At 34.0% G+C, this 12,571-nt stretch overlaps 1 protein-coding gene and 1 pseudogene across 1 annotated transcript; one reads left to right on the top strand and one right to left on the bottom strand.

The window, feature by feature from the left end:
• Positions 1-933: 933 nt before the first annotated feature.
• On the top strand, positions 934-3,451 carry LOC106349874 (annotated as a pseudogene).
• Positions 3,452-3,689: 238 nt separating this feature from the next.
• Positions 3,690-6,334, bottom strand: LOC106346832 (receptor-like protein 30). The gene has a single exon (XM_013786274.3). The coding sequence runs from the start codon at positions 6,275-6,277 to the stop codon at positions 3,887-3,889; it is 2,391 nt and encodes a 796-aa protein (XP_013641728.2). The 5' UTR covers positions 6,278-6,334; the 3' UTR covers positions 3,690-3,886.
• Positions 6,335-12,571: the final 6,237 nt, after the last annotated feature.

The raw sequence follows: 12,571 nt of genomic DNA, 5'->3' as shown, positions 1-12,571 counted from the left end.
ACCACGTAAGATTAGAAGAGTAATGTCTGAGCAATGGGAGACATGATGGTATGAAGTCTCACGTTGAAAAGGATCAGCAAGCACGCATGTCCTTAGCTTTTACCACCCTTGCTGAGCGGCCTCCGAAACGGCCTACCATAACCAGGTAAAAGACTTCATAATTTTCCCCCAACAGTGTACTAACTTGATTAGTTGTCTCAGTTGTTTTCGCAGCCTCAAGATTGAATGTGTTTTGATAGCTTATTCTTGTTCCTTTTTCCCCTTCATCACAAACCGGAAGAGGGGATAATAGAGCGTTGTCCTACTTGCTTTATTCATTGTAAACTGATCATGTAATTTATGATTATAAAGCTCTCCACAAACTCAAAGAGAGATCTATTCAATCTTCAAGCTAAAAAGTTTCTTCTAAAACAGATCAACTCACGTGGTAAGCCAGATGAAAGAACATTAAGGTGAAGATGCTTCTTAGCAAACTCTGCAGCTAAGCGACCACCATGCCCATCATAGATCGCAAAATGAGCACACCTACATTACAATAACATCAATACAGAAGAGCCAAGTCTTTAATTTGCAGCATGATCAGAATCACTTCCATTGACGACAGCTTGCGATCAGTGATCACTGCTCGTGTTCCACGAACTTAAATTAGAGGTATAAAAAGGAGCTTCATCTGGGTCTGGTGCACTGAACGGGAACTCATTTTTGAACTCCAAAAGAGCATCCCTTTGGAGCGTAGGAGAAGCAAGAGTATTGAATATATGGGAAAGAAAGAAGATGAAGAAAAAAAACTGGCTTGAAATCATCCTTCTTTTTTGTTTCTGAAGTTTGTGTGGTAAGTAATGAGTTGTGTAAGGCTTATGGGGCTCATTTAAAGAGCTTTGGCTTCTCAAGTCTTGCGTCAACTCTCTTGATTTGTCAAGCCTTCTGTGATCAATGAATTTGTCCCCACACTCTCCCCCACTTGGCTCAGAAGTCTACACCACTGAAGCCCTGTTCGTTTGGTTGCCGCAGGTTTCGGCGTCAGTGTCAATGAGGACAGTTGTTGTTCGTTTTGCAGACGCTGATGCTGCCGCTAACGCTGCCACATATTATGTCGCGACCGCAGGTTTTATCGGCGTTAGCCGCAGGACGCGGCGTTCGGACGCAGCTTCCTGCGTCAACGAAACGAACAAGAGTTGACGCAGAATGTTGACGCTGCCGCTGCCGCTGGTACCTGCGGCAACCAAACGAACCGCCCTTGACTCATTCCTTCCCTCCCTTGCAAGACGCCATTTATTATATGTCCCTTAAATAATTGTGGGTTTTCTATTTGACACATTGGCTACGGAACCTAAGTCCACAGTCCAGTTTCACAACCTGTCCACCATACTCATGCTATCATCAGAAAACGTGGACATTAATATCAATCTGAAACTAACGATCCTACAAGCTTTTATTTCTGGAGTTTTGAGAAGATATGGATTGACTGATCAATCTGGACTTTACCTGACAGATACTGCATTTTCTACCCGTAAGAGTATGTGATACGGAGGCATTGTGTATATGTTACTGACCAGATCTTGCGCCTGGTTCCTAACATTGAGGTTTTATGCTTACTGATGTTACATAGCGTAGTATTAAACTTTTATAGTTCATCCATATGATTTGCTTAGTCTAAATCCCTGTTTTGTTTATGAGCAGAACTTCAGGACAACATTAAGATGCGTGCGGTTTTGGGTCAACCGACGTGGAGTGTTCTCTAATGTATGAAGAATTCTTCTCCACAACTCTTTTACTTAATTTCATTAATGCCACTTATGTCAAGTTTTTCTCTTGAAAATTGCTAGGTCTCTGGATTTCTCTGACAATTTGATATGTCAACTTTAACCTAACGCACTCCCAAATATGTAAGCCTCTCAGTTCTTTAGGGTCTACATGCAATGGCGTTGGCCGAATCTAGTCCTTCTTTGTTCTATGGATGAAGGATCTCTTGGTCTTCAAGATTGGGATCCTAGAAGAAATCCAAAGGACCGGTTGCACATGGTGCCCATCATTACTCCTGCTTATCCATGTATGAACTCCAGTTATACTGTCTCTGCAAGTACCTTGCGGATTATGACAGGAGAGTTTCAGAGAGGCAATGATATATGTGAGGTAAGATTTTGATAGTCCTGATAGTTTTGGCTCCTAAGAAGATTGATTGATAAATGACAGTCGTTTGATGTCTTGCAGGCTATGGAAGCAAACAAAGCTGACTGGGATACCCTTTTTGAGCCATTTGCATTCTTTGAAGCACATAAAAATTATCTTCAGATAGACATCTCTGCTGCAAATATCAATGATTTTAAGAAAATTTGAGCCACGTCTCAGACAGCTCACACTGAAGATGAAACTCTTTTTTATTCATTGTATTCTTAGATTGAGAGACGCACTTATGACATGCTTTATTAATATATCCCACATCGTGGGATTATAGTGTCATTGGGCAATATATATGTGTATGGGCAATCTTCCACTCATGAGCTAGTTTTTTTGTGTGAGTTAGGCTCATCACTAATATGCTTCACTGCCAACCTCATCCATATAAATAAACAAGGAGTTCCAGCAGCAGAAGGCAAGCAACAAGTATACATACCTAGCTTTGTGTTTCCTGGTGGAATTAGACCTTCACATACCTCTAAAGGAACTTGGGACAGCAAACGCCGTTCAGAGCACAAAATATCTTCTACAGCAAGTGCAGCTACTGCTACTAATGAAGCGAGTTCTGAAAGTAAAGGTGGTTCTCACAGTCCCGCAGATGGGAAGAAGAGAAAAAGGATAGATGATGAGACACTCACTGATCAGTTAAGGAACTCAAAACACGTTGCTGTTTCAGTACCTTTAGAAGATGGTCAAGGCTGGAGCGCGAATCCATCTGTTGGATCCTTTTGTTCAAGGTCCTATCAAATCTGATCCCATCCGTAAGGATTCACCAGAGAATGTTGCTGTTATCAGTGAGGATCCACCAGAGAGCCAGCCAGCCAATAGAGAAGATAGCCACTCCTCAAGCTCCTAGTCAAGAAACAGAGGAGATTGGAGACAGTTTTGATTTTAGAAAGTGATTGATCGTATTTCAAATAAAGACGCAATCTCTCGACAGCTACTGCAACTATACCTCCGTTTGTTGCCACTACTTCAAATGTTCACCATTCTCTAGTGGAGAACTGGAAGAACTCGAGGTTCTTTCTTTTATGATCAATTTTTGATACTTAAACCTGGTCTCTAGTTCTTGTTCTTGTCTGATTATTTTCTATAATCTTAATGGTTTGTCCAATGCGACACTCCCGAGGTGACGCATAGAGCTTCGGTGCAACAGCGAAAACCTGTATTCAAGTAAGTGATTTGTATTTCTTTACTTTATTTGATTTGGCAATGTTTGCTTGCTCTTTGCAGATTAAACTTCACATCTCTAGGCAAAACCAACGGCAAGTAATACTGGTGTCGCCTACATCTCCAAGAATCTCAGAGCTTATCCAAATTCGAGATGTCAAGTGGAAGAGTTCTTCTTACTTTATGTACAAGAAGATTTTTATATTATATGCTTTTATTTGATGTTAAAAGCAAGTCCTATATCCATACTTTTAGTTTGATGTAAAACTCGTTTGGATATATGTATTGGGTTCTCGTCTATGGATCTAAAACATGTTCTGTGTCCCAAAAAAGTTTCCACCTTCGCAGACAAGTATAAGTCTGTCAAATAAAACTTCAAATTTTACCATTACAACAAAACACCAACAATGTTTAATGGAACCAAAATTACAAACACAACATTTTGACGAACCAGTTATTGGAAGTACAGACTTACAAGACGCTTAAGGAAACAAAGTTTAGACTGGTGGGCTTAACGAACAGTGATGATGCCACGTTTTTAGTTTCGACTGAACTTTTCCACCAACCATATGTGTTTGTGTGAAGTGAAGAAGATCTGTCCGATCACCAGTCCACAGAACACACCAGGTCCGAAGGCTATTGCAGCTGCTATCCAGCTCAACACTTCTACTGACTCTTCGGTTGAAAGTTCCTTGGATTGTTGTGAATCTCCTGATGTAGGTTCCGGAACATGGACAGGTCCACAGATTTCCTCGAGACCATAGAGTCCAGGGTTATCTTCGAACGAAGAACAATGTTGTCTTTGAAACTGAGTGCTTCGTGGAACTGGACCTTGGAGAAGGTTGTGGGAGAAGTCCAAGTATGATATGAAGGAGAGTTTGGCAAGATCACGAGGAATATTACCTGAAAGCTTGTTGTGAGAGAGATCTAGTGCCTCTAGATGTGTTATATTTGCCAAGGATGAAGGGATACTGCCTGTAAATGCATTTCTTGAAAAGTTGACAAGAATCAATTCCTTCAACAGGCCAATTGATTTAGGGATCTGTCCAGTGAATTTATTTCCAGAAAAATCGATGGCTTTGAACGCACGAAATATCCGTGGAAACTTTGTGTCTACACCTTTATACATCATATCCATCGAATCATCAAAAATGTTTTCTCCGCCCATGGTAAATGGGCTGCCTTGATATATAGGATCCTCAGGCAGAGGCCATTTAGTTTCATCTACCCACACTGATGACATTTCATGCCAGTTCACAAAGTAATCGTGTGGCAATGTTCCATTGAAGCTATTGTGCGATATATCAATGACTCGCAAACTTGGAAACCCGAAGTGTGAAGAGATTAATGGACCATAAAATGCATTTGATCCGAGAAACAGAACACGTAATGATACCAAAGATCCCAACCAAGATGGAAACGTGTCCTTGAACTTGTTTCCTTTCAGATTCAGATATTCCATGGACTTGCAGTTGATCAAAGATTTTGGAAGCTTCCCCGATAACTGGTTACGGCTAACGTCTAGGGATCGTAACTTGGTGGCATTGGTGAAGATTTCTGGAAGGAATCCACTCAAGTTGTTGTTTCTTAGAATTATATCACCCAAAAAAACAGTGGAATTCATCAAACATGAAGGAATGGAACCAGAGAAATGGTTGTTTGACAGATCTAAGAAGTCTAATGTTGTAGACCTACAGATCCATCGGGGAAATGATCCTCGGAGTGAGTTTGAACCAAGATCAACGTGGGAATTTGAACTAAGATCAGAGGAGCTTCCATTGACGACAACTTCCTCGAGGCTACTGAATGAATTATGAGAAAGCGTCAACTTAGGCAACCTCCACAAGAAACTCGGTACTTGACCTTCCAACTTATTGTAGGAGAGATCTAGAACCCTTAGGGAGACTAATTGGGACATAGATCCAGGGATTGGCCCAAGGAAACTGTTATTGCTAAGATCTAACACACCGAGTTTGAGAAATCCAGATATAGATTCTGGGATTGGTCCATTGAAGTTGTTAGAAGCAAGGTTTAGCCATTCTAACTTAGACGATGAGGATGTATTCCCAAACTCTAAGGGTCCCTCAAACTGGTTTCCACTCAAAAAAACCTCTTTTAGTGAAGGAATCGTAAACAGGGATATAGGGACATTCCCGACAAAAGAGTTTTCTTTTGCGTCAAATACCTCCAAGTTATGGAGTCCACTCATGTTAGATGGAAGCTTGGATTTGAAGTGATTATAGGAAATGTCTAATTCGGACAAGCTGGTTAAATTTGATAGTATACTAGGTAAATCTCCACCGGTGAATTGATTTTTTGAGAGATCTAAATAGGACAGCTTGCTGAAACTGGAAAATGAACTAGGAATGTTACCACTCAAGTTGTTTGAGGCCAAGACCATAAATGTTAGCTGGTTTAGGTTGCCAATTGTAGGCGGAACTTCACCTCTCAAGTGATTCTCAGCAAGAAGAAGATTTGTGAGACGGGACAAGTTTCCTAGTGAATATGGAATTTCACCAACCAAGTTATTACCATAAAGGTCAAGGTCTATGAGGTGAGAAAGATTTCCTAGTGAAGATGGAATCTTTCCTATGAGATTGCAATGTGAAAGGGTTAGGCTATCAAGATGTTGGAGTTTTAAAAGACTACTGTTTGCTTTCAAAGAGCCATTTAGAAAGATGAACTGAAGAAAGAGTGATATCACCTCACCGGAATTAGCATTGCAGGTGACACCTTTCCAGGAACAGTGATCACTGCTCGTGTTCCACGAACTAAAAGAGAAAGCAAAAGAAGCATGTGGGTCTGGTGCACTTAACGGGAACTCATTTTTGAACTCCAAAAGAGCATTCATTTCGAGCCTAGGAGAAGCAAGAGTGTTGAAAATAAGGGAAAGAAATAAGATGAAATAAGATTGGATCGGAATCAACATCCTTCTTTTTTTCTTTCTTTAAGTTTGTGTGATAAGTGTTGAGTTGTGTCATGGTTGGGGGCTCCCCTTTAAAGAGCTTTAGGTTTGCAAGTCTTGCGTCAACTCTTGTCGGATTTTGAGTTGATTTGTCAAGTCTTCTGCATGTGATGATCAATGAATTGTCCCCACACTCTCCCCAACTTGACTCAGAAGTTTAAACCATTGACTCATTCCTTCCTCTCCCTTGCGGCACGACATTATTTTAAACCACTTAAATAATTGTGATTTTCTTTTTGCAGATTGAACTTCACTTCTCTAGGCAACCCTTACGCCAAGTAATCATAGTGTCCACAATCCAATTTCAAAACCTGACCTCTCTCTCTCTCTCTTTCCCTCTCTCTCTCTCTCTCTCTCTCTCTCATACTCATCCTGTCATCCGAAAACATGAACATTAATATCAATGTGAAACTCACCAGTCACCATCCTACAAGCTTTGTCTGGAGTTTTGAGAAGATATGAATTGACACAATCTGGAATTTACCTGAAAGATACTGCATTTTCTATCCGTAAGAGTATGTGATACGAAGTGTATATCGCTTTCTTCTACGGTCTCAGATTAGAACAAAGCTCAATTACATATGTTCTTCATTGTCATTTCGAAACCTATTCGAGTCTCCTCTTTGGGAGATCAAGTAGTATGCTGGTTAAACTAACAATTAGAAACCGATTATTAACATACATATAGAAAAACCTACTGGCTTACAAACTGTGTACTTCCTTAGGCTTTCATGATATCTCAAAATATTAACTACTAGTATTACCCCCGTGCTATGCACGGGTCAGCTTCACTGTCTTCTAACTTATCCGATCATAAATTTACAATTATTATTAAAATAAATTATTATTTTAGTTACATATTTTCTTAACCTATATAACACATCGATGCTAAAATAGATGCATTCAACAAAGCGGATAAAATACATCATAAAAATATGGTATAAATATTATACTTGATACATGTTCCAATAAAATATAATACTTGATATATTCAGTTTTGTTTTTGTAAATAATCCCTCTTTAAAATACAAACCTATTCATCTAACATAACAAATATAAAAAATGAAATATTGAACAAAATGAAACAATAAATTATGATAAATTATAATTTAATTGAAAATGTTTTGATATAAAAATTGCAGCTAGATAAAATTCTGATAAAACAATCAAAGAATTCTATTTAAACAGATTAAAAAGAAGTTTTGTCTATTTAAACAGATTTTCTCATACCATGATTTAAATCCAGTCGTGTTTACCTTTTTCTATAAGAATTAACTTTTCATGCTGAGAATAACTTTAGGCTTCTAGTAGTAATATTGTGTGAAAGAAAGCTCTGTTTTCCACCATTTTGTGAAAGTGTAAACTACAAAACAGAAGTATACTATGATCAAATCCTCAACTTTGAATCATGCAGAAAAATATAATAGAATAGTGTTCGAAAAAGAGAAGAAATGAATTTAAATAATTTTTGTCAAATTCGAAAACAAAATAAAATTACCAAGAAGATGAAATTGTGGAGACGAAGAAGAGAAAAAAAAGATTATCTTCTCTGCTGTGTATTCTTAGACCAAAAAGTGAAACAAAGAAAAGAATATTGAAAAGTAAAAACCGTAACTGAATGTTTTATAAGAGGTGAAGCAGTTGACATTGAGAGGGAAGGATTTACGAAAGTCATTTTGGAACGTGGTTGTGTAAAAATAGGATTCTTGTTTTGCAGTTACAAATATTTGAAATCAACTGAACGTAGTATACTTTTGATTTTTTTTTGGTTTCGTAAATGAATGACATTTTTGAATTTTTTTGAGAAAATTAAATAGTTTGAAATCATGCCATGAGAATAGGGATCGTGGAGTTCTTTATAGAGACTGTTATTTTTATACAGTTTGATTTTGTAATAGATTTAGATTTTAATTATTATGTTGATAATTAATTAGCTTTTATTGATTTTTAAAATCCACAAGTTTCATCCGTGTATGAGAAATTTATAAAATGTTGGTTATTTGAAATTGTGAAACTTTCATATTTTGATGAACAAAAAACGTGATTGCTTTTCTGTATTTTTCAATCATTTTTTTGAAAAAAATCCACGTGTCAGAGTTTGATTCGCTAGGCGACTTGCGCTTTAGTATATAAGGGATTCACCACATATTCAACAAAAGTTGAAACTGTTTACACACACTTATAAACTTTTTATATGTGATGATATATACACATGCAATCAGAAAGCTTATCCAAATATAATTGATTTCAACATATTTGTACAATATTCAACGTTTTGCTTGATTATCTTTCATAATAAAACGTGTATTTATAGGTACTTATGTTTTAGGGTTGTTCTTTCGTACTGTCTTAAACAGGAGGTTACATACATATTCATGAAGTGATGATGAGGAGCAACGTAACTGAGTTGCGTACAAGTTTGGGAACATCGCCACTACTTCCTTGTTTTTTTGCTTGAGTTGGTGAATGGTGAGGCTCATATGTACCTGCAAGCACAAGAGACTTTAGCGAGGGGAATATTGATAAATACCATAGGATTATTGATAACCTGGAGCTGACTTGGCATGATGATCTGGAATGGCAGTTAGAGTTGACTGTGAGCTATAAATAGGAGTCATCATCTTCATTACGAACTTGGCTTGGAATTGGATTGTAAAAGGGTTTCAAGAGGTGGCTCTTGGATTTGGGCTCAATCACGGTTCATCACCGTGTTGAGATTGTAAACATTCTTCTTTCTTAAATAATATCATACCTTAGCTTTATCATAGGATCATTATACATATGAACCTAAAAATAAACAGGTACGACCCTTTTAAGTTACCAATCTTGGAGTTGGATCATAAAAGTGTCCAAACTCTGCTCTCATCTTTTGAAACAACTCGTCATCTCCATGAACATATCACACTTACGCAAAACTTAATCACAGAAGCCCATTACCATGGATTAACTATGTTAATATGGTATGAAGCCCGCGGGCTTACAAATCCTGGCCTGATTTTTTAAACAAGGGCCATGCTTAAAAGTGGCCTTACCCGCGATGTTTTTCCTCTATTTGCTTAGAGCGTTGTCATCAATACTATTAAAACAGCAACATGACCAATTGATAAATGTTTAGTCCAACTAATTATATAAATACTTTTAAATATATAAACTGCCATTCATCTATATGTAACTACCCATTAATAATATAAATATTTTCTAATTTCTCTTTTAGTTGCAACATTTTCGGAACTTCTCTCATAAATATAGCGACAGTTACAAAATTTATTTGAACGAGTGAAAATAAATAACTACTATATGCTTGACTAACATATAATAAATGAAGGCCACCATCAAGTTTCAGATATTCATGGTATTTAATTATTTATCATCGCAGAACACTACAATCAGTTATTTTACTTATAATATTTAGTTCTTTGGTTCGTATTTTTGGTTTTATAATTAACCTATCAAATATATAGTATAACATTAGCTTTAATGTTTTTTTTACAAGAAACGACCAAATTTAGAGATCAATATATATATATATATATATATATATGATTTAAGTAAATTTTAAAAAATCAGTTAATATAATATGGTCACAAATAAAATCATTATGTATTTATTTAATAAAAAATAAAATATTTGAAGTTAGTTAATATTTATAATATTTACTTTTATAGTGTATCAGGTAATGATTTATGTTTTCGTGATTGTGATTTTACCGGTTATTAAAAAAAATATACACTACAACGACATAACTTATATCTCAGCCCGTAAGATATATTCAACCATATATTAATTTATTAAATGTTTTACACAGACATTAAATTTATCAGTTAACAAAGAACGTGATGTTAACATATAGTTTAATATGGTTTAACTGAACTTTTAGTAGAAATAAATATTCATATAAACGCATTTAGTTTAACAGGTTTTAAATAGGTTATTGGATTAAAAAATATTTATTAAATGTGATTTTACTTAAAGTTAGTGAAAACTATATTAACCCATTTACGTATATATATATATATATTAAAAATATTTTTCAAAATTTTTATTCGGTTCTCGGTGCGGGTTGGATTTGATATTGGTTTTCGTATATTACACTTTAAGAACCGTTCGAGTATATAGTCCAGGTCTAATAGAGTAGAGACTTTGATATTAGGGTCGATTCCGAGTCGGATTTCTGAGTACGAATATTCTTGACTAATTATGTTAGGTAACTATTAAGAAAATATAAGAGCAAATTAGCTCAATACAGTAAAAAAGGTGATATACCATAGAATGGAGGGAAAATGATAATGATGGGGGAAGAAAATTGGGGGGAGAAATAGAGTATGGAGTGCAAATAGAGGATATTTGGTGTGTAGGGAGTACAAATTCTCAAAATATAATATGTTGCAAATTTTAAAAATAAAGTTTAAAAATAATTTCTTCGAATGTATATGGCACAAGTTTATAGTTATGCAACTTGACATATTTAATATAGTTACCAAAATTATATTAAATTAAATTAATATTAAACAGAAATTTGATTACAAAAAAATAACACAAATATAAAAATTAAATTTCTCAAAAAAGACACAAGTACATACTTATGAAACTTGGTTTATTTAATATACTTACAAAAATTATCTATTCTATTAAATTCATATCATACAAAAATTTGATTATATAAACACACAAACATATAAATTATGGTTCTGAATGGTGACTGCAGTTTGAACGGTGCAGGACAATCGGTTTAACTGCGGTGCGGTTTTAACAGTTATTAAAATGTATAGATATATAGTATATGTAAAGATTTTTGTTACTGCGGCGGGACGATAGTCACCTTTCGAAACCTATATTAGGCAATAATTTTAAAAGCAAAAAATATACCCGCCCTCTCGAGGGCGGGTCAATATCTAGTTAGCTAATTGATTAAACATCCCTTATATATTAATTGAGGAACATTTGAAAAGATGTAACCTCAATTTTATATTAATTAAAAGAGGCCCCAATGCATAGGTGGCACTCAATTAGGTAGTCAATTACATTCAATTGAAAAATAAGTAGGTCCACATTCTATTTTTATATGTTGTTAGAAACATAAGTTGGTCAAACTATATGATATAATGATATGATATGATATTTTTTTCCTTAAATAAAACCTACGGAATTACCATAAATGACTAATATATATATGACAATTAATGAGTTTAATAATAAAGATTTGATAACAATGTATATCTCCTCCATCATTTTTTGTTTAATTTTATATTATTAAAATAAATTAAACAATCAAATTAGCTATAAAAATAAAATTTAGATTTTTTCGTATATGTTATATTTTGAATTTTTAAAAACGACAATAAATGACTAAAACTATTAAAATTATTATGTTAAAAATTAATGATCAATGGTTTAACATTTTTATTATAAGAAGATACACATGATTTTAAAACCATATGAGTAAAAAATATCATTTAATAATAAAATAAATATATATATATATATTAAACACTATATACCATAAGATTACATAAATATTTTAATATTAAAACTTTCAATGAATTTTCAAGAACATTTATAAATTATAAACTTATTAAAGATTTCAGATTGAAAATTTTGTTATCGATGATTTAAATATTTTGTTATAAAACGATATGAACGATCATAGAACCGTATGATTATAAATTCTTATTTAGTAAATAACTATACAAAATATACTATTCCTAGAAAAATAGGTTGGTCCATCTTAACTTATATTACACTTTTTATTAAACTAACTATCGAATTGATAAATAACGTACCAAAAAATGTTTTGCACTTTCCTTAAATAAAAGCTACGAAATTACCTAATATGATTAACGTATATGTGAAAATTAATTATAATGAATAATAAATATTTGATAACAATTTTTGTATCTTAGTTCTTTTTTTAAATTTTATATTATTAAAATATATTTAAAAATCACATTAAATATATAATAAAAACATTTATAATTTTTCTTATATGTTATATTTTGAATTTTTCAAAACGTCTATAAATTATTAGAAATTTGAAGATCCCCACTCTGAAAATTTTGTGATCAGTAGATTATTTTTTTGTCATAATAAGTTACAAATGATCATAAAATTGTATTAATATGAAATTTTATTTAATATTATAAGAAGATACACATTATTTTAAAACCATATGAGTAAAAAATATCATTTAATAATAAAACATATATATTTATATATATATATATAGATTATACTATATACCATAAGATTACATAAATATTT

Source organism: Brassica napus, chromosome A6, assembly GCF_020379485.1.
Source record: "Brassica napus cultivar Da-Ae chromosome A6, Da-Ae, whole genome shotgun sequence".
In the NCBI taxonomy this organism is placed as follows: Eukaryota; Viridiplantae; Streptophyta; class Magnoliopsida; order Brassicales; family Brassicaceae; genus Brassica; species Brassica napus.
This window is presented reverse-complemented; position numbering and strand designations above follow the sequence as displayed.